A 22,854-nucleotide genomic window follows, 5' to 3' on the forward strand; every position below is an offset into this window, starting at 1 on the left:
AGAGGAGATGCTTCACAGTGGAGATGCTATCTGAGCCCAATCATAACCATATTTCATCACATTTGAGGGTCTAGAAAACTAAAAGACAAGGCAACTTCTGGAATTCTAGGTACAGTGTGAAAACTGGCAGCGAAGATGTCCAATGGAGAAGGCCAAGGCTCCCTGTGAATGGAGTGTTGTGTATTTTGGGCAGCAAGGGAGGCAGGACCCACAAGTTTGGACTGCCAGTCTTAAGATGTCTGGTTTTATTGAGAGGCTTGAAATGGAGAACTGTGGATGGATTTTAGTAAGGAAAGAGTGAGGGGTTGGTTTCAAAAGCTCACTCCAGCTACAGTGTGATGGTTGAGTTGAAAGATGAAGCAATATTGGAGGCAGATTATCCTTTAGGACACTGTTGCTTGAGTGCAGCTGAATGATGGTGCTGACCTGGAGCTGGAGACAGGGCAGGAATGGGGAGGATAGGATAAACTTGAGAGTTGTTTAGGATATCCATATAGACTCGAGAACCAGTGGGACTTGGCAGTGGATTGAATTAGAAGAAGAGGTGAAGTAGAGCAAAGAGCTGAAAATGGTGTAGTTTGCTTTTTCTCTTCTTCACTTTTCCCTGCATCCATGACACCTCTCTTAGACCCACCAGTAATCCTGATAAATATTCTTCCCATGGTGGAAGTGGCTGAGGGCACAGGTGCTCAGTGTTAGGAATAGTTGGCATCAAGGCAGAAATGTCTGAAGAGGGCAATGCTGAGCCCAAAGTAGACCTTTTATGCAAGTCAAGCAGGGAGAAGGGGTAGGGCCTTGCCTTCCCTCCTGCTCATGGTGGTCAAAGTCCCAGGGCCTCATATGCCTCTGTGCTACCTCCAACCTTCCCCACTCCACTCCACTGCCTGCAATAGGTTGTTCTCTCCTCTTTCTGACATTATCTCCCTTGATTTTCCCTCCAGGGCTGGCCCTGAAGCAGATATGGGCCTGGACTCTACCTGGGAAACTCTCAAGGGAATAGGTGCTCAGCCAAGGGCAAGAGCTCACCTGAGGTCCCATGACAAATTCTTGGCCAAGGAGGCAATACCCTCTTTTCCTAAAAGGGGAACTGGGATTACCTTACCCCGCTTCCACATCTCTCCCCTGACTGTGACAGGAACCAGGCAGAGTAGGGTTGCTTAGGCAGTTCATGTGGATAGCTCTCTTTCTCCTTCAGCCACACAGAGCATACCTAAATCCTAGGTGTCCTCCCTAACCATTTCCCAGTGGGGACCGAAGGAGAACCACCTCTCTCCAACTCTGTCCTCATCCTCTTGGGCTCCTCCTCCCCTGAGACTTACCCTGCATCTCCAAACTCCCAAATTGCCAACATCCTCAACATTTAAGCCATAAACCTAAAAGTCAGCCAGTATTTCCTTCTCTCCCTCAGTTCCCACATCCAATAGAACTCTAGTCCAGCTAATCATCCTAAACATCTCTTGAATCTGTCTATTTCCTTACGCCCTGGTTAAGGTCACCCTCACCCCTTACCTGTATTAGTGATCTTCCTATTTCTAATTTTTCCCTTTCCAATCTTTTCTCTGCACAGTGATAGCTCGTGGGATCTTTCCCTACTTAATATCCTTCCCTGGATCCCTACTGCCTTTGAAGTACAACAAAGTCAAAATTCCTTGTTGTGATTTTCACAACCTGCCCCAACCCGGCCATTGGCTACCTTTCAGTTTTACACCCTTCCATTAAAAACAAACACAACACTACAAGGTGGGATCATGATTTCCCCTTTTACTAATACTGAGACTCAAAGACCTTAAAGAAGTTGCCAGTAATGGAGTCGCGATTTAAACCCACATCTATATGACTCAGAATCAATCTGCTGTGCCCTGGCTACCTCCATGCCAGGTGCCTACCAGAATCCTTGCTCCTTTAGACTTGCAGCTCCCTTTCCAACCCCCTGCCATCTGGAGTGCTCAGGCTCCAGCTCTACCTCTCCCATTATCTCCATGTGGCCCAATGACTCCAGTCCTGAAAGGCCTGGGTCAAACTTTGCCTCCTCTGTGAAGCTTTCCCTGTGTCAACCTCTCCAGCTGGAGTCAGCCTCTCCCAGAGCACTGTACTTTGCACTCCTCCTAAGGCCCCGGTCACTCTGTGCCTCATTACTTGTGTTCATGTCTTAAGAATGGAGTTGAGCAGCACAACACAAAAACATGGGCTTCAGCATCAGATAGGCCTGGGGGCAAATCCCAGCTCAACCACTTACCCATCACGTGATCTTGAACAAGTGATTTAACCTCCCTAAGCCTCAACTTCCCCATCTGTACTATGGGGATAATGATATTACCTTGCAGAGAAGTTGGAAGGAATTTAGAGACAATATATGTAAAGTGTCCCAGAAAGGGCTTGGTGTATAGTGGGCTTTTAGGAAATGGTGGCGATTATCTTCCTCTCTAAAAACCATTGAGGACAGATTCCCCAAGGTTGTTGCTGTCTCCTGTGAAGGGCCTAGCCTGGGCTCTTCACAGATTTCAGGAAATGCCCGCATGGTGGAAAGCCCAGGTGCCCAGACTCTGAGGCTTGGACCCTGCCAGGTCTATGGGACATGTATATACCACCTAATGCCCACCCTCCATTAAAGAGTGCTGGAGTGGGGGAGGGGAAAGGGGTGTCCCCCAGAGCACTGATGAGCTCCATCTCTCCAGAAACCCAGCCGGGGAGGCAGCTGCCATGGAAACCACTGCTGTCACATGTGCTTGTCACTCTAGGTTCCAGAGAGAAATTCTCAGGATCTATTTAAGAACTAATAAAATAATGATGGTCTTGCTCACCCTCACTGCCCCCCCCCACCCCAGGCTTCTTCCCCTCTTTCATTCTCCCCTGCCACACTCCTCCCTGCCTTTCCTGCATCCCCTTCCTGACCCCTTATCCCTTCGTTTCCTTCCCATATCCACCAATATTTCTCTCTTTCCTTGCCCCTTTCTAGGTCTGTCTCTTTCTCTCATCGTTTCTGTCTTCCTGTGTCTCTTCATCTCTCCTTGTTTCTATGCTCTCCATGGCTCTGTCTCTTGGTCTCTCCTCCACAATCACAGGTGGCCATGCCCAGGGACGGTTCCCGTTCCTCCTGGTCCCTGGTCCCGGCCAATCCAGACCTGCCCAGCTCGCCCTGATCTGCTTGGATTGATCTGTCATCCCCTCTAGACTGCAGCCTGAGTCCTGTCGGTGTCTCGGCCCCCACCCTCAACCTGGTACACTGCAGGGGCTCCACCACCAGCGGGTGGGTGTGTCAGAGAACATAAGAACCTGAGCCCTGGGTGGGAGGGGGATTGCACTGGTTCAGGCTTGGCCTGTTTTCCTTTCCTTTCCTTTCCTTTCCTTTTTTTTTTTTAAATAATCCCTCCCCACTCCCCCACCCCCAAATTTGATCCAAAGGAAATTGCTCAACTGTGACTGCCAGGGCGTTACCATGGTTACTGGGTAGCACTTGTGGCTATGGTAACAGGAAGCTGCCTGTTGTCTCGGCAACGAGCACATTGGTAGAGGATGGAATGGCCCTGATTGGTGCAGAAGCAGTGCATTTCCTGAAGGGAGGGGGTCAGATCATCACCTTCTCAGGCCAGATGGGCATCAGTACCCCTTCCTCCATGAACGGGAAGGCCGCTGTTCTTTCCTCCCGGCACTCAGCTGTCTGCCCCCAACATTAATTCCTCACTTCCTACGCACCCAGCTCTTGGCAGTTTACAAAGACCTTTTGCGTCCCCATTATCTCATGTGATCCCCACAACACCCATGAGAGGAAGGTGAGATGGGGATTCAATCATGAATTCTCTCAGGGTGGTTGGGGGATGGGACTGTGTGGGGGTGTATGTCGAAATCACCTAGGAGCTTTTACAAATTATACAGTCCCCTAACTTGAGAGTCTGCTATGGTTCCCAGGTGATTCTTATCTACCCTTGATTAGGGAACCCCTGAATTAGAAGGTGAAATTAGTTGGCGGGGGAGGGGGTAAAGGGAAGAGTCAAGCTGCTTTCCAGGTTTCTAGCTTGGATGACTGGAAGGATCAGGTCCGGGCAAAAAGATAAGCTCTGGTGCGTTGAGTGGAAGATGCCAGTGGGACTTTTTAGTCAGGCTGTCCAGCAAACAGCTGGGTATATGGGTCTTAGGCTCAGGAGGGAGGTGTGGGCTGGGGATGCAGAGCTCTGAGTCAGCCCTGTGAGCATGGTAACTGAGGCTGTGGGTGTGAGTGAGACTCTCCAGGAAGAACGGGAACAGTGGGATGAGCAGGGCTGAAGATGGTGCCCTGGAGAATGCCAACATCCTCAAGGGAAGGGGGACCCAGGGAGGGAACTGAGAGGGTGACTGTAGGAACTTTGGTAATACAGAAGCTTGGGAAGGCTTTCCCCCATCTAACAAGCTGAATCTGAGAGAGGGTGGCTTTACTGAAGTCATACAACCATTAAATGGCGGAATCCAATTCCCAGCTTGTTTAATCTAAATGACATATAGAATTATATTCTCAGTTTTAGAACAAAACACAAATCTTCAGTCTTAATTCCACCTTCCCACCCAACTCCTCTCACTTAAAACCTTTAAGGAGGTCCAGAAGCCAGAGGGACAGGCGCACATAGTCCAGGCCCAGAGCCCAAAGCAGAATCTCTTTAACCACCATGGTCCATCCTGGCTTGCCACCGAGCTTCTTATCACCAACCCTTCAGATTTCAGCACTTTTTAAATTCCCCAGTTTAAGGAAGGAACCTTGGAGAAAATCTATAGCCCACCATGAGAGTGGTGGAGTGCAGGGTTCAAAGGAGCCAGGGCTTAGATCCTGAGGCATCCAAGGGAGGAGAAGCCGGGTGCCAGGATCAGGCAGTCATGCTGACTAGGTGTGTTGGTCCAATGTCTTTCAGATGAATCGTCCGATCCAAGTGAAGCCGGCTGCCAGTGAGGGTCGAGGAGGTAACTTCCCTATCTGACAAACCTCAGGGTATCACCCATGTAGGGGATGGTGGGTCTACTCCTCATGTCAGTCCTATCTATGGTTTGTTACTAGAGCTTCCTTGGGTTGGGGGAAAAGTGGGGCCCAGTGTTGCTCGACACCAAAAACAGCTTAGCCTTCCCAGATCAGGCTGAGGAGAGAGGGGGTCCTAGATTCCCCAGACCCAAAAGAAGCAGGAAGAGCCTAAGAAGATGCTGGAGATAGAGGAAGGGAGCTCTTGACACCTTGCCCTGGAAAGAGTTCATTCCTGTTTTTTTCAGATGGAATTTCCAGATTTGTTTGAAGAACCAGACTGGACTTATTCTCCTTTTGCATATTCTTCTGATCAGAGAGGACCCAGTCCACTCTGGATTGAGGCCACTCATTTCCTCACTGCAATTATCTGGTTACTTATGGCAAAAGATGAGTCTAGTAACACAGACTTTGCAAACCATAGTAAGGAACTTGACTCTCTGCTGAGGACCATGGAAAGGCTTCAAAGGTTTTTTAGAAGCCCTTTGGAAAGACCAGTGCTCCTTAAGAACAGGGGTGGGTAAAGAGTCTGTGCTTTTCTGACAACCAGCTACATTCCAGCCAGCTTCCATACTGGAAAAGTGATGCTAGCTTCTGGTGTCAGTTCTTTGGTGTTTTTCTCACCCTTTGGTCTTATATCATTCCAGGATATCTGCCAATAGCCCTGATGTCTGCTGACTCTCTCCCTTAGATAAGACTCTCTCCCTGTCTTATCCAAGATCAGTCATGGTGTTGTTAGATGGAAGAAGCTCCCCACGATCAGGGAGAGAATGGAACCTAATTGACAGGCATTTATTGACTCCAACTAATTCTCACACCATCTCAGACTTCCTATTCACCATCTACACCTAAAGGGGACTCTGGTAGCTTCTTCCATTGTAGAGTTCTTTCCTTCATGAAATAATTCCTTCATCTATTTTGATTATCTGACCTCTGGTCTGTGCTTCTCAATTTTAGATCAAGATGTTATCACCTCTACTTTGCCTTGAAGAGATATTTCCAAGTTTCCTCCTCCCCTTCACGTGTGTATCCTCCTTTTCCACCTCATTCTTTCCAGACAGGTTTTTTAGAAGTTCCAGCCTCCATACAGAATCTGTTCACTTGTCCCAAGAATTTCTCCCTTTTGGGAAGCTCTGTTAGGCATCAAGACCATTGTTGGCCATTGTTGGCTATCTTCTAAGTCTTGTCCACAAACACTAGCTAGTCCCATAGCTCAGAGGCCAGTTGAGAGTAGCTGAATCAGCTAAGAAGCAGACATGTTGAGTTTATTCAACCATCCAGCCAACATCTTCTGAGTAACTTACTCCATATTAGGAATAGAACTGTGAGCAAGACAGCCCTGACATCTAGCTTCATTGAGTCTGAAGCTATGTGGGGATAGTGAACAAGGGGGTTACAATTCAGTGTGATCAGTGTCTTTCAAGTTCTGGAGGGATTGTGAGCACAATAGCAAGAGGCACCTTTCTTAGTCTGGGAGGTCAAGATGGGCTCCTAGAGGTATTAATATTCAAGCTGAGATCTCAAGGATAGACAAGAAGTAGTCAAATACAGAAAGGAGGTGAGAGGGGGCAAGTGTTTGCGCAGAGGGAATAGCGTGCACAGAGTTCAGAACATGATGAAACTTGGAGTCTGGTTCAGGAACTAAGTTCACAATGCTGGGGGCACTCTTGCTGTTTAGAGTCCAATACAACTTGTTGAGATGAGGGCAGCTGTACAAAGGAGGCTTCTGATGATGCTTCTGCTTGTCGTAGTCCATCTTTCCTCATCATCTGGGCCCCATTCAGTGGCATCAGCCTGAGTTTTATCATTTGCCTCCCCCTTTTGTACAGGTTTTTCAGGTGTCACATCACTGACAAATTCTGTGACCTGTGGCAGCCCACCTATACACCTGTTCAGATTCAGAGCAGCTCGAGAGAGCAGGATAAGCAAATCTAGTTGAAAAGAGGTCTGCCTGGCAGTGGAATTCATAATTTTAGTAGTTATGTGTTACACAGGTATTTCCTGGCAAGTGATGTCTCTTAGCACACATATACTCCATATGCATTCATGAATAATCCTTGCAGATTTAGATGACCCAATCTCTCAATTCCTTCCTGCTCCCACTCAGAGTCACCAAATGCTCCCTGCTACATTTTCAGGAGAGAGGAGGCATATGTACTGTCTTGCAGAACAGTTGGACCCTTACAATTTATTAGTATTTAACTACCAAACTGATCTGTGTTAGATAATCTTGTTACTAATTGAAGTGTGTTCCTTTCCTTCAATGTTATATACTGCTTCTAAAATGAGTTCAGCTCTCTGCTGAATTGTAACACAAACTAATGCTTTAGAGACTCAACTCTTGAACTGGTATCAGAGTTTGATTTTTTGAAATGTAACATTTGACACCAATGTGGGACAGCTTGCCCTATTCAAGTCTGATCTCTGTGATCTTAAACATTCTATAAAAGTTCATTGCTTGGAGGGGTGGGTTAAATCGGTGATGGGCATTAAGGAGGGCACATTTTGGGATGACCACATATGTAAGAGATGAATCACTGGGATCTACTTCTGAAGCCAAGACTACACTGTATGTTAACTAACTTGAATTTAAATTAAAAAAATTATGGGGCGCCTGGGTGGCTCAGTCGGTTAAGGGGCCAACTTTGGCTCAGGTCATGATCTCGCAGTCTGTGAGTTCGAGCCCCGCGTTGGGCTCTGTGCTCACAGCTCAGAGCCTGGAGCCTGTTTCAGATTCTGTGTCTCCCTGACTCTCTGATCCTCCCCCAGTCATGCTCTGTCTCTGTCTCAAAAATAAATAAATGTTAAAAAAATTTAAAAAATAATAAATTAAAAAATTATCTGAGAAAAACTTCAGAGTTAATGGTCACACCTGTCCTGATATATTTAAGCCTATAAGTTTCCATTTTTTATTATTCCCAAAATTAAATCCCTTAGTTTAGTTGATTAATAGTGATTTCTATATCTTTTAAGAATACTGATATCAATGCAGACATAATCTAGAGGGTATCAAAGCAAATAGTATAATCTTCCAAAATTCCACCATTTTCTTCTGGAAGGAAGTGTTAGATTTTCCCCTCATAAAACAGGGGTCACCAACTCAAATGCTACAGGAACCAGGTAGGTAACTTTAAATGGATGAGACTGTCATGACTGAATTACAATTTACATTTTAATTGTATTAAATATCGGCAACTAATTCAATTTTTAAAGTTTATTTATTTATTTTGAAAGAGAGTGAACGAACATTAGCAGGGGAGGGGCAGAGAGAGAGAGAGAGAGAGGGAGAGAGAGAATCCCAAGCAGGCTCCCTGTTGTCAGCGCAGAGCCTGGACCAGGGGCTTGATCTCACAAATCCTGAGATCATAACCTGAGCCAAAATCAAGAGTCGAACGCTTAACCAACTGAGCCACCCAGGCGTCCCAACTAATTCAATTTTTTTTCTTAAATTTTGTTTACGTTTATTTATTTTTGATAGAGAGAGACAGAGCACTGGTGGGGGAGGGGAGAGGAAACCCAGAATCCAAAGCAGGCTCCAGGACAGAGCCCAATGCGGGGCTTGAACTCACAAACCTCAAGATCATGACCTGGGCCGAAGTCGGACACTTAGCCAACTGAGCTGCCCAGGTGCCCCACCAACTAATTCAATTTTTAAAAATTGGCCAGCACTGTGAGAACCCCGCCAAACCTGTTAGTTTTACTTCTTTTGCCCAAAGACTTCCATTTCTTCCCATCTGCATATAGGAGTAATCTATTGTGCACACGTGAGCTTTTTGATGAAAATAGTTACTTTACATTCTCCTTTGAATTTTGATGCCAGTGCAACTGCGTAGTATTTCTATTTTTAATCAATAGACATGAGGTTTGTGGTTGAAGTAACCTATGTTTTAAACACACTATGTCGTAGTACTTTTAGAAGTTATTGGTAACATTTGTATGTTCAATGCTTACAATGCAGTAATAGTAGCAACACAACAGGATCTGCCTGATAGAAGGTGCTGGAGGCCCTCTTCTTCCATGATCATCCTCTGCAGCCTTGATGGTACTCAGAGTGTCAAATGGGCATCCAGGTGGTCGTGGACTATGTTATAGGAGCCTTTGAATGTATCTCAGGCTTTTCCCATAACTTGTGCAGCTAAGTTCCGCGCAGTTTATGTACTCCGCACCCCATGCCTATATTTTACATCCTGTGGCGTCGAGTGGTACTCTTAAAGGAAAATGCACCTAATTTTCCAAAACAAAATAATATCCTAATTATACTTAAGGCACCCACTTGTATATAAAACAAACATAGTGCCAGAAAATGTTCTCCTTGGCATTTGGATTTGTTTGAATGTGAACATTAAAATGTGTGCCGGGGCAAAAACTCAAGGTTCGTGTGTTTCAAAATGTTAACTTCAAATTACATGAGGTCAGAGCTAGAGATCCCCAAACCCTTCATACAATGGTAACTAAATAAGTCTATTTTGTTTCCTATTTTTTGAGCTTTATTCAGACATTATTGACATACAACATATATAAGTTGAAGATATGCAATGTGATTATTTGATACAGGTATATATTGCAAAATGGTTACCACAATAAGGTTAGTTAACGGTTCCTAAGTCTATTTTATTTGCTGTTCAGCATAGAGACTGTAGTTTATTTTTTCTAACTTACATTATCTCTGCTATGGAGGCACAAAAAATAAGTTAAGTTGTAAGTACCAATCTTACAGGAAAAGTATTTTTTAGTCCTAAGGCAAAATCTTCAAAATCATTGAACTCTTGTATATTTTTTCATCTCTTTCAAATTTTATAACAAAATCAATAAATTCATAAAGCATAATAGTGATTACTTTGCTTGTCCCATTCTCCAACTTAGGTTTTTGTTTTTTTGTTTTTTTGTTTTTAACCTAGAAAATATTCATGTATCCAGGATGCCCGAGGTACAGATATAGGTTAAGTAATCAATCCATGCACTCTTTCCACTTTAGTTTTTTGAAACTTTGAAATCTTAAATGCTCTCTGAAGTAAGGCATCTCTTTTTTTAATCTTGAAGTTTGGTGAACTGAAAAGGCCAATGATCTGTTATCATATCAACCCTCCTATCACCATCCTATAATTAATTAAGTAATTTCTGCCTGTATTTGCACAGGTTTGTTTGGATTTGGATTTGGAATACAAAATACTGTATATATAATTATCTAACTAGGTGGGCCACATTTTTCTAATTTTATCCAGGATTCTCTTTTATTCAGTGTTTTACAACTGAACTTTGAGTTAAAGTATTGAGCTAGAATGTTCAGAATTGCATAATACTGGGACATAGCCTCTGACCTAAGTCACATATACACCTTAGCAACAACTGTTCAGTTGGTCACCTGACACTCATATTTGTCTTTGATCCTTATACTTACTTAATTCTCAAAGGCATTCTTCCAGTGAAGACCTGACTGGATAAGATTCACAATAGTGCTTAAGACTATTCAAGTCAATGTTTCACTTCCTAACATTAATTCTACCTCTGAAGGTAAAAGGAGGTGCTCTCCTTAAGCTTGACTCAGAACAGATCACCCAAAGCTGATTGTTAACACTTTTAGGTCATGGCAATGGCTGAACAGCGCTGACGAGCCCTTCAGGTATAGGTATACAGCCTGAAAAGGAAAATACAGTCTGGATCCTGAGATTCTTCTCTCTCAGAGGAACCTGGACTCTCAGGCTTGGTCTACCTTTCTACCTCACTGTGTGGTTCTTCTGGATCAGGATTAAGGGACAACAGAGTCTCTGTTCTTTCTTGGTCTATGTGCCTATTTTTCAGCCCTCCTTAGAGCCCTTCTTCATCTTTTTTCTTCCAAGATTTTATTTAAATTCAAGTTAGTTAACATATAGTGTATATTGGTTTCAGGAGTCGAATTTAGTGATTCATCACTTACATGGAATACCCAGTGCTCAACACAAATGCCCTCGTTAATGTCCATCACCCATCACTCATCTAGGCCATCCCCCCCCCCCACCTCCCTCCATCAACCCTCAGGGTTTTAAAAAATTTTTTTAATGTTTATTTATTTTTGACAGAGAGAGAGAGAGAGAGAGAGAGAGAGAGAGAGAGAGAGAGAGAGAATGAATGGGGGAGGGGCAGAGAGAAAGGGAGGCACAGAATCCGAAGCAGGCTCCAGCACAGAGCCCGACGCGGGGCTCGAACTCACAGACCGTGAGATCATGACCTGAGCCGAAGTTGGTGGCTCAACCAACTGAGCCACCCAGGCGCCCCTCCCTCAGTTTGTTCTCTGTAGCTAGGAGTCCCTTGTGGTTTGCGTTCCTCTCTGTTTTTTTTATCTTATTTTATTTTCCCAGCCCCTTCTTCATTTTTAAAAATTATAGTAAAATAGACATAACATAAACTTTATCACCTTTACCACTTTTATATTCACCTTTACAATTTTTAAGTGTACAGTTCACTTGTATTAAGTATATTCACATTGTTGTGCAACCCATCTCCAGAATTTCTTCATCTTATAAAACCCCAAATCTGTACCCATTAAGTAACTCCCTCCAGCCCCTGTAACCATCCTCTACTTTCTGTTTCTATGAATTTGACTTCTCTAGATATCTCATTTAACTGAAATCATACAGTATTTGTCTTTTTGTGGCTGGCCTATTTCACTTAGCATCATGTCTTCAAGGTTCATCCATGTTGTAGCATATGTCAGATATCCCTTCCTTTCAAAGGCTGAATAATATTCCAGTGTGTGTGTGTGTGTGTGTTTGTGTGTGTGTGTGTGTGTATACACATATACATGTATATACACCACACTTTCTTTATCCATTCATTGGCTGATAGATATTTGGATTACTTCCATGTTTAGCTCTTGTGGATAATGCTACTATGAACATAAGTGTACAAATATCTCTCTGAGACTTGGTTTTCAATTCTTTTTGATATAACACTCAAAACTGGTATTGCTGGATCATATGGTAATCCTATTTTAAATTTTGGGTGGAGCTGCCATACTGTTTTCCATAGTGGCTATGCCATTTTACATTCCTACCAACAGTGCACAAAGTCCCCAGTTTCAATTTCTCCACATTCTTTCCAACACTTGCTATTTTTTCCTTCTTCTCCTCCCACTCCTCCTCCCCCCCCTTCTTCTTATCCTTTTCTCCTTCCTCTCCTCCTCCACCTTCTCCTTCTTCTCCTAGGAACACCTGGGTGGCTCACTCGCTTAAGCAGTTAAGTGGCTGACTCTTGATATGGGCTCAGGTTGTGATCTCTGGGTTGTGGGATTGAGCCCTGCATAGGGCCCCCCGCTGAGCAGAGTCTGCTTGGGATTCTCTCTCTCTCTCTCTCTCTCTCTGCTCTCTCAAAATAAATTAATTAATTAAAAAAAATCAAACAACCCTCTCCCCAAAACTAGTCATCCTAATAGGTGTAAGGTGATATGGTTTATGGCTTTAATTTTTACTTCTTTAAGGATTTACAGTTGTGTTGAGCATTTTTGTATATGCTCACTGGCCATTTGTATATCTTCTTTGGAGAAAAGCTTATTTAAGCCCTTTGCTCACTTTTTTAAAAAGTTTATTTATTTTTGAGAGAGCGAGAGAGAGAGAGAGAGAGAGAGAGAGAGAGAGAGAGAAACAGCGTGAGTGGGGGAGGGGCAGAGAGACAAAGAATCTGAAGCAGGCTCCAGGCTCCAAGCTGCCAGAACAGAGCCTGACACAGGCCCGAACCCACAAACTGCAAGATCATGACCTGAGCCAAATTCAGACACTGAGCTGTCAGCACAGAGCCCACATGGGACTCAAACTCATGACCCAAACTGAAGTCGGATGCCCAACCAACTGAGCCCCTTTGCTTATTTTTTAATAGGATCATTTGTTTTTTGTTGTTGTTGAGTTGTAGGAGCTCTTATTCTGGATATTAACCCCTTATCAGATATATGACTTGCAAATATTTTCTCCTACTCTGTAGCTCTGAGTGTGTACTTTGATGCACAGAGGTTTTTAATTCTGATGTGGTTCAGTTTATCTATTCTTACTTTTGTTGCCTGTGTGTGTGGTGTCATATCTAAGAAACCATTGCCAAATGCAAGGTCATGAAGCTTTTCCCCTGATTTCTTCTAACAGTGTCATACTTATAGCACTCATGCTTAGGTCTTTGATTCATTTTCAGTTAATTTTTGTATACGGTGAAAGTAAGGGTCCAATGTCATTCTTTTGCATGTATATATCCACTTTTCTCAACACTATTTGTTGAAAAGACTGGCACTCTTGTCAAAAATCATTTGACCATATATGTGAGGACTTATTTCTGGCCTCTATTCTATTCCATTGGTCTGCGTGTCTTTATGCCAGTGTCACGCTGCTTGATTACTGTAGCTTTGTAATAAGTTTGAAATCAGAAAGTGTGAGATCTCAAACTTTCTTCTTTTTTGAGATTGTCTTGACTGTTCAAGGTTTCTTGAGATTTCATATGAATTTTAGGATGGATTTCTCTATTTCTGCAAAAAAATACCATTGGTACTTTAATAGAAATTACATTAAATCTGCAGATCTCTTTGGGTAGTGGTGACATCTAGCAATATTAAGTCTTTCAATCCATGAACACAAGATGTCTTCCATTTATTTGTGTCTTCTTAAATTTTTCAGCAATATTTTGTAGTTTTCAGGAGACAAGTCTTTTTCCTCCTTGTTTAAGTTTATTCCTAAGTATTTTATTCTTTTTGATGCTACTATAAATGGAACTGTTTTCTTAATTTTCTTTTTGGATTGTTCGTTGCTAGTGTATAAAAACACAACTGATTCTGTGTTGATTTTGTATTCTGCAACTTGCTGAATTTGTTTATTAGTTCTAACATTTGTGGAATTAAAGCTCTTCTTGATGTTTATAAGGTTGGGCCAGAAGACTCTGGTTTACCCTGAGTCTTCACTGACCATCCCGGGCTTTCTTGGCTCCTTGTGCTGGAGTCATCACTAAGAACATCAGGGGAGAGAGGCTATGCTCCAAATGCTGCCACCAGCAAGACCCCTGGGGTTGGAATTTGGACTGAAAGATGAACCAGTATTTTAAAGATGTATTTGGTGGTTTAATATATATTTTAAGATATATTTGGTGGTTTAATGCTGTAACCTTGTTCCTACACAGTTCCTACAATCATGACATCCCACCAACAGGAAGGTGAGTGGGTGTGAGAGGCCTAGAAGCCAGAAGCTTGGGCCCTTGAGGAATTCCTCTGGGCCAACTTGAGGCAGAGCCTCCTTTCTTGAACAGCATCTTGGTGCCTTTCTTGAGGAAGAGGGAGTGGACTGACTCTGACTCTGGGTTCTCAAAGCCCATCACTTGCTGCATTAGAATCCCTGACCTGTATAGCCAGCTACACAAGGCAGCTTTAAGGAGAAGGGCCTCTGGGCCCAAACAACTTGATCTGGGTTCAAAAAAGCATTTGATAGAAGACCAAGGAGTACACCTTAGTTGACAACAAGAGAATGTGGTAATGCTATTCAACTGTGTGTCTATCTAATTCTGTCTCAACTCCACACTAATGCTATCTTCCAATTCCTTCCACTCTGGGAAGGTTGAGCCTCCTTCCTTGATATTCCCATCTTGCTGGGGCCCCACCCACTGCCCATGGGATGATTTTATCCAGACATTTCTGACCCATGTCTTATAGAACCCTCGCTTTCCCAAACTGATAGAGTTTGAACTAGAGGAAATTGAATTACCTGGGCTAACTCCCACCATCATCTCTCTCTGGGGGCACTAATCAGCCCTCAGAACCTTCAGGGCTGTGTAATTTGGGCTACTCTTAGGAGGTCTAGCCTGTGCTTCTCTTTGGCAGGTCCCTGAGAAACTTATCCCACCATTTCAAGATCACCTGAAACTCATGGTCATTGTGACCTAGATCATCCTCCTGTCAAACATCATCAGGCTCCCCGTAAAGTGGTAAAGGGAATACCAGGATTCAAAGTGACACCTGTGAAACAGCCCAGCCTGTACCCCAGCTTCATTTCAATTTCAAATTCTGTAGAGCCCAGTAGGCCAGAACCATAGGGTCAGTGCCCTCTCATGGAAATTGAAATTCTTGACTTGGCACTGGAAAAGAAGGATCAGAGAATTTCATGGTCTGTGTCATGAGCTTGAACTGACCACCATCAGCAGAATAGAGCAACGAGAGGAAGAGCAGATAAAGGATCAGGCCACTGTCTACACAATCCTGTTTATTGTCTTGGGAGCTCCATCTCAGCTTTGACTTTTCTCTTCCTACCTAGGGCTACCTGGATGCTGGTCCATGTGGTATAACATCTTACCTAGGTGCCATCACCATCTTGTAGGCCCTACCCAATGATGCAGCTGCACTACAAATTGGGCATCATGAAGCCCTCTTTAAGCCTTGGGACTCGAGGTCGTAGGATCTTCTCTAAGCGCCCCCTGGACTTCTGACAGACATATGGGCATACTTTAGTATCACAGCTCAGAACAATGACGCAGTTTTCTGGGGTGTGATTCCCTGAGCAAACAGGGCCTGTCTTCCGACGTCAAGGCAAAGCCACCAGCAGACTGATCAAGCAATTCAGGAAAGACCTTTTCTAGTCTTCTTGGTTTCCTGGAAAGGATGATCTCAGATCCCTCTTCATACACCGTATGTTTGTTATCTTTTAGGTCAGTGGTTTTTAAAGGATTTTCCTTGGAGTCCCATTTAGGGGGTTCTAGAGGATGAAGCAAGAGGAACTTCAGCCCCCCCCATCCCCACCCCCACTTTTTTGGTTTCAGTCAGAGCAGTTGTCTCTTACATTTTGAGCTTCATCCTAATGTTTTTGTTAGAACAGCATATTCCACAGCTTTTTCTAAAAGAAAAAAAAGAAAGAAACCAGTGATCTGTTCCAAAAGCACTCTTCTGTGGCTAACATTCCCAGAAGTGAAGCACACTCATCAGATTGTACTCTCACCACAGAAGGCCAGCGCTTCCTCTAGGATACCAGCCACAGTACACTGTATATCCCTTCCCCCTTGGGATCAATGGGCAGCAACCCTCTGGAGAGGGGGCAGGATTCTGCTGAAACATGCTCTGCCTGTCCCATGTAAACCACAGCCCCCACCCTCTACACAGACACAGAATTGATAGACCCCTTAGACTCCCAGGATAGCCTAGGCTGAACCCCACACCATCCAGGTAAAATGTGGACACACAGATAACCCTGCTGGAGATTCACTCCACTGCTAACTTCAGGGAGTCTATTCTTCCTTTTCATTGCCACCCAGGCTTCAGTCTATGACTCTCACCAGCATTGTCTCCCTTGCACTCAGGACCCAGGGATCCCCAGTGGCCTAGCCAAACTTGTCAAGGAGTAAAGGAGTGTGGGATGGGTTTTCTTGGGCTCTAGGATCTGAAGGTGAAGCCTGAAGGCAGAATCTCACCCATTCCTTCTCTGTCAATGTATGTTGCCTACATGAAGCCGCATCCTACTGCAGAGATTTTTGTTGGTGCAGAAAGGACAGGGCTTTGACAGTAGGCCTTGTGGGCTGGGCCCCTCTATCCTGGGCTCCTGGACGGTGCTGCTGAGACCTGACTTGCTAGATGTGCAGATGAGCCCTGGTTTCCAGCCCCAGCTCCAAGGAACACACGCAAAGTTTGCAGTCCCTTTCCTGGCATCTCTACTCCCAGAGGAAGAGTGAAGACAGGGAGGGATATGACTTGTTCTCAGGTGGTCATCCAAGTTCTACAGGCAGAAAGAACTGTTCTTCTTAGCATGGACACCTGAGGAAGGATCAGGGCAAGAGAATCAGGGAAGGCAGAAAGGAGGCAGTGGGGCTCAATGAGGGCTTTGGAAGCTCAACGAGGGAATAAGTTGGTTGAGCTGGGAGTTAAGGAAAGGGGTCAAGGGTTTGGCAAGTGTAGGGGGGGAAATGCTAATGTTGGAGGCTCAGGAACCCAAGCTTCCTGCTCTCTTTCAACCTTTGGGCACCCGAGTTGAGTTTGGTGCTAGACTTGGAGATTCATCATTCCAGTGTTCAATATCTGGGGATGAGGTAGTACAATGAGACAAAGGTTTTCTGTGCTGTTTTTGTTTTGTTTTGTTTTTTGTTTTTTGCCCAGAACCCTCCCTGGTTTGCACAGGAAGGGGCATTGATAGCACTGCCATCAGGCTGACTAGCAAAGGTGAACTTCTCTTCTCCGAATCCAGTCTGAATACAAAGGCCTTCTTTGAGGATCCCCTCCCTGAATAAGGCTGAAATGGTCCAAAATAGCCTTTCTTGGACTCTAACAACAGAAAGGCCAAACATATAAAAGATGTATATAGGGCTCTACCAAACCAAAGAGATCAACCAAATCACTTTCCACAAGAGCAGCAAGCAGTCTTTCTTGTTTTTTCTCACGACCTGAGTTTTCATGGTGCATTTGGGTTAAGTTCTTTTCCTCTAGATCTGTCTATAGATCATCCTTCCCCTGGAAGAAACCCAACCTTGTAGCCCCAGGGCATTCTCACTCCCTATACCTCTTCCCAGTGCTGGGCCGTGGTGAACTACCTTCTTAAACTCCTCTGGCTACTCTGGGGAGTCCAAGAGGACTTAGGGTCTCCAGGTCACTCCTGGATTTGTCCCCAGAGGACCGAAAGCTGTTTGTGGGAATGCTGGGGAAGCAGCAGGGTGAGGAGGACGTCAGGCGCCTGTTCCAGCCCTTTGGCCATATCGAGGAGTGCACCGTCTTGCGGAGCCCTGATGGTACCAGTAAAGGTGACTTGAGCTGACCCTGGGATTTCCTGCCTCATTCTGGGCCGCATGACCCTTTGGCCCTTGTGGCCTGAGCCACCAATCCTTCTATTCTGCCCCAGGCTGTGCCTTTGTGAAGTTCGGGAGTCAGGGGGAAGCTCAGGCAGCTATCCAGAGTCTGCATGGCAGCCGGACCATGGCGGTGAGGGCGGGCACCCGGGGCCCTGGGTGAGGCCAGTGGGGGTGGGGACGGGCTTCTCCCCACATGCGATCGGTGCCCCCAACAAAAGGCCTAATGGGCAAAGCGCTTGGCCTAGGGCCGGGGCTGGGGTCTGGACTGGTCACGGCGGCCTCCCCTGCCCTACCCAGGGAGCCTCGTCCAGCCTCGTGGTCAAGCTGGCGGACACGGACAGGGAGCGTGCGCTGCGGCGGATGCAGCAGATGGCGGGCCAGCTGGGTGCCTTCCACCCGGCACCGCTGCCTCTGGGGGCGTGTGGAGCCTACACCACCGCGGTATGTGCCTGGCCCCGGAGGTCACGGAAGGGCGGGTGGGCGGCTGGACCAGGCTGGAGGTCGGGAGCCAGGGCAGCTGCCCGCCGCTGGGTCCTCCACACCCGCCCTTCTTCCCTCCCAAAGATCCTGCAGCACCAGGCGGCCCTGCTGGCGGCGGCACAGGGCCCGGGCCTAGGCCCCGTGGCCGCAGTGGCGGCCCAGATGCAGCACGTGGCGGCCTTCAGCCTGGTAGCCGCGCCGCTGTTGCCCGCGGCAGGTACTGCGCGCAGGGGCGGGGCGGCGGCTGGGATCCCGCCCCGCAGGGCTGTGGCCTGACTCTCCGACCTCCTCGCCTCCAGCAGCCAGTTCCCCGCCGGGCGGCGGCCCTGGCTCGCTTCCCGGTCTGCCAGCACCCATCGGGGTTAATGGATTCGGCCCCCTGACTCCCCAGACCAACGGGCAGCCGGGCTCTGACACTCTCTACAATAACGGGCTCTCCCCTTACCCAGGTGGGCCCTCCGCTCCGCCCAAATCTCCCGGAAAAGGAGTGGGGTGCGGGGAGCCGGGGGTAGGGGGGAGCAACCGCCCTGGGAAGGGACTCCTCCTTCCCTGCTGCCTATCACAACATCCCTCCACCTCCCCACCCGCCCACCTTCACCGTGGGCCTCGCTCCCCTCTCTCCCCAGCCCAGAGCCCCGGTGTGGCTGACCCCCTGCAGCAGGCCTACGCTGGGATGCACCACTACGCAGGTTTCACTTGGCGCTACGCGGCCTGGGGGGGTTTGAAGGGCCCCAGAAAGGAATAGGGAAACTTGGGGGAGGGGCGGGGGTGAGGCTCTCTCCTGAGGAGTCGACCCTCCCATCCCCCCATCCCTGGGCCCAGAACAACCCCTCTAGAGGTAGGGTTACCTGTACTGGGCTGAATTGGTCAAAGATGGCCAGGCAGATGGGGCCATGCTTGGGGGATGGCTTCTGGGGGTCACTGCCCACTCCCACTTCTGTCTCCAGCAGCCTATCCATCGGCTTATGCCCCAGTGAGCACAGCTTTTCCCCAGCAGTCTTCAGCCCTGCCCCAGCAGCAAAGAGAAGGTGAGAGACAGGGGGCTGGAGATCAGGGTGCGGTGGGGCTGGACTCAGGGTCCCTCCCCTGAACCAGCGTGCTGCTGTTCCTGCAGGCCCCGAAGGCTGTAACCTCTTCATCTATCACCTGCCTCAGGAGTTTGGTGATGCAGAACTCATACAAACATTCCTGCCCTTTGGAGCTGTTGTCTCTGCCAAAGTCTTTGTGGACCGAGCCACCAACCAGAGCAAATGTTTCGGTGAGCTGAGCCCCATCCATGGGCCTCTCCCACTCATAACTTCGAGATTCAGTGCAGACCCTAGGCTTATCCCTCCATAAGTCAATGACTCCCAGAGAATCATATGGCACAAAAGCAGGCTCACATACCAGTAAGCCTCACAGTAGTAAGCTCAGACTGGAACAAGGCCATTTCAGGTTCACCTGAGAAAGTCAGGTGTCTGGAAGATGTTCGACCAGGTCAGGCTTTAGAGTCTAGCAGGGCAGGAAGAATATAGTCTGGGGCCAGAGATCCCCTCCAGCCCCAGCTACAGTTTAGAGGACTAGAATGGGAGCGGTAGAGGCAGAGAATTAACCCATGTCAGGGAAAGACAAGGAAATCCCCCAAGCCGCACACTCCCCATTGCCAACACACTCAGAATTTCTTCCTGTCCTTCCAAGAATTATACCTTTAGGAAACTTAGGCCACTTGCCTATGTAAGTATGAGTGTGTATCCATGTGTGCATAAGCACATGCAAACAATGGAGGGTGGGGGGTATATGTTTTGATGGGACTGGCCGGAGGGGACAGGGACAGACGGGGCTTGTCAGAGAGAAGGGACCCTGCCAGGCAGAGTTCCCAGCTGACCTCTCTGCCCACGCCCCCGCTCCCGCTCCCCAGGGTTTGTTAGCTTTGACAATCCAACCAGTGCCCAGACAGCTATTCAGGCCATGAATGGCTTTCAAATTGGCATGAAGAGGCTCAAAGTCCAGCTAAAGAGGCCCAAGGATGCCAATCGGCCTTACTGATCTTCTCTCACTGACCAGCCACAGAAAGGTGAGTCCTTGGTGGACCCCAGGCAGATGGGGCCTGAGTGATGGAGGCCCTGTCCGCTTTGATGTTCCTTTTGAGATGTCAGGAGCACCCTCCTCTGAAAGAGTCTGGGAGAGAAGAGCCAGAAGCGAAGGAGGAATCCTCAGCTGGAGACTTTGATGTTTCTCCAAGGATGGAGATGAATTAGACAACTTCCTGTCTCCATAGTCTGGGAGAGACAGTTATGGCAAGATCTAACCATTAGATTAGTAGAACTACCATTAGTAGTTCTACTGCAGGGAGAGCCACAGGGGGCCATGGGAGTAGAGAAGTTGTATGTGGGGAGGGCAGGGCAGTTGGAGGATGAGACTAGAAAAGTTGTGAAGGGTCACAAGTCTGGACACTGGGGAGTTAAGCAAAGAAGGGATAAGATGCAGGGGCCTGGGATAATGGCAGAGAACATGGAGATGAGGAGAGAAGCAGATAAGCTAAAGAAGCAGGATCCACAGGGCCTGGTGGGTGATGGGGAGAGAGATGACAAGCCCCTTAGGTTTCTGGCAGGGCCAGCTGCCTGTGCCTTCCAGAGACTTGCTGTCTCAGAAGGTCCATGTGGCCCTGCCTCACTTGCGCTATCCCAGGGAGCTCTTTGGAGAGGGTGTGGGGCTGAAGTCATCTTCCCAGGAGGACCCAAGGGCACTTCAGTGGATCAGGCTGCTGCCTTGAGCCTGCGGCAGCTCTACCCCTGGGAAAAGAGGTCCACTCACTCACCTGAGACGTCACTGCTGGGGCAGGCGGCTCCCTCCTGTCTTGCCCTCCAGAGTGATTTTTGCCTCTTTATATTTTCTTTTTCCTCTCTCCTTATCAACAAATACCCAACGACAGAAACTGAAGAGTGAGAAGAAAGGAAAGGAAAAGCACAGAAATGCTTGAGCAGCCCTTCCCGAAGGAGCAGCCATGGATGGAGGTGGATCGGACCCAAGGCTGGCGCCTGGGGCTCAGGCCACGTTAAGGATTGTTTTCATCAAGTGGGTTGTCCTGTGCCTGTGGCATAGAGCACAGGCTGGCAAGGCAGCTGGGGCTGGCTGAGGATTGACTGTCTAGGGGAACCAGCAGAGGGCCTTGGGGGTGCCAAGGGCTTCTCCGCAAGGGAAGCCCAGATTTACTTCTTTCAAAATCATATCATTCCTTAGAGTTTAGGGACCAAAGGACTATTGCTTTTTTTTAAAGAATATATATATCTATATAAATTAAAACAAAGAAACAAAAAAAAAAAAAACAAAAACAAAACAAAAGAAAAAAACACAAGAGAAACAAAAAGACAGTATAGAGTCTCATACAAGCTGCCTTTAAATATCCCTAGGAGACAGGGTGAAGGAGACCCTTGAAAGCCTCAGCCCAGGCAGAGGGAGGCTGTGGAAAGATTGTTCTGTGTCTCATTCCCTCTTAAACCCCCCCCCCCACCTTGCCTTTTTAAAATAATCAAGGACTTAAGGTCTAGCTCCCATGCAGGTAACAAAAAGAGTTATAGAAGCAGGGAACCCATAATCCCCAAACTCAGAGAGCATCTCTGAAGAGCTCCAGGAGGAGCTCTGGCCTGTCCTGGCCTTTGCCACCCTGAGAGGCCCTCTAGCCAGCAGGAGTGTCCTTCTTGAAGGCCTTTCCTGTGGAACCACTGCTTCCCCAGACAGGAAGAGAGGGAGTTTTAACCACCCCAGCCTTTCCCTTCCCCATCCAGATAGACAGAGGCCCTGCCTTTGGCTGAGCCGAGACACCTCCTGTTTCCCCTCACCTTAAGTCAGCCCCAGTGTCCCCTTGTTCCAGGCCACCTTCTGTCTCCAAGTCTATGTTTGCCCACCTGTAAAGTAGGTTCAGGATATATGTAGAGGGCTGTGACAACAGACTTGGAAGGTTTGCTACTGTATATACTGCCATTGAGAAGGGGATAATTTTCAATATGTAGAAGCTTCAGAATTTAGAGGTCCCTCTTTACCCAGGACCTGGGAGGGAAGTAGATGTTTTGCCAAAATACTTCTTCATTCCTTTAAAAAGTACATCTTTCCTATGCAAGAGTGTCTCACATGTGCTTATCCAAGGTGCTTCTAGATGGTGAGCAGTGTTCAGCTTAGAAGTGGTGTGTGCTCTGTCTGTCTGTCTTTGTCTATCTGTTGTATTCAGTGGGTGCCATATAAAGCTGATCAACGGTGGTGCTTTCTGCCTGCTTCTGTGAGATGGGCAAAAGATTCAGCCTAGAACACCATGATTCACCTTGCCTTGGTCAGCCTGTCCTGGGCCTGCAGGGCCTTGCACATATTTTTCCCAGGAGGATCATTTCCCCTCCACCTCATAGACATGGGACAAACTGGTCTGGGGCCCCAGCCGTGTGGTGGGCCCTCTGATCCCCAGATGTGGCTGAGGCTGGAGGCCTCTGATCTGATATTACATCAGACAGGAAAGGGTATTGGGGGGGGTGGGGTTGGAGGGTTCCTCCTTCATAACAGAATCTAAGAAAACTTGTTCCCACCTGTTCCTCTGTCTTTGACTCATTTTTGGAGTGAATGGGATGAATAACAGATATGGTAATAACATTACCAGGTAAGGTGCAGTGTAT

At 47.0% G+C, this 22,854-nt stretch overlaps 1 protein-coding gene across 3 annotated transcripts in view; it reads left to right on the forward strand.

The window, feature by feature from the left end:
- The window catches only part of CELF6 (CUGBP Elav-like family member 6), a 30,407-nt gene extending 7,957 nt beyond the window's left edge, over positions 1-22,450 (forward strand). Inside the window, exons 3-13 of one of the 3 annotated variants that reach the window (XM_023255090.2) lie at positions 4,878-4,926; positions 17,561-17,689; positions 17,788-17,867; positions 18,035-18,178; positions 18,302-18,434; positions 18,517-18,666; positions 18,844-18,906; positions 19,168-19,245; positions 19,332-19,475; positions 20,115-20,270; positions 21,129-22,450. In XM_023255090.2, coding sequence (XP_023110858.1) covers positions 4,878-4,926; positions 17,561-17,689; positions 17,788-17,867; positions 18,035-18,178; positions 18,302-18,434; positions 18,517-18,666; positions 18,844-18,906; positions 19,168-19,245; positions 19,332-19,475; positions 20,115-20,242 — 1,098 coding nt within the window. In that variant the 3' untranslated portion in view covers positions 20,243-20,270; positions 21,129-22,450. Of the gene's footprint in view, positions 1-4,877; positions 4,927-17,560; positions 17,690-17,787; positions 17,868-18,034; positions 18,179-18,301; positions 18,435-18,516; positions 18,667-18,843; positions 18,907-19,164; positions 19,246-19,331; positions 19,476-20,114; positions 20,271-21,128 lie in introns of all 3 variants that reach the window. The other 2 variants (XM_023255089.2, XM_023255088.2) reach the window with 2 other exon arrangements.
- Positions 22,451-22,854: the final 404 nt, after the last annotated feature.

This window comes from Felis catus, chromosome B3, assembly GCF_018350175.1.
Source record: "Felis catus isolate Fca126 chromosome B3, F.catus_Fca126_mat1.0, whole genome shotgun sequence".
NCBI classification, from domain to species: domain Eukaryota; kingdom Metazoa; phylum Chordata; class Mammalia; order Carnivora; family Felidae; genus Felis; species Felis catus.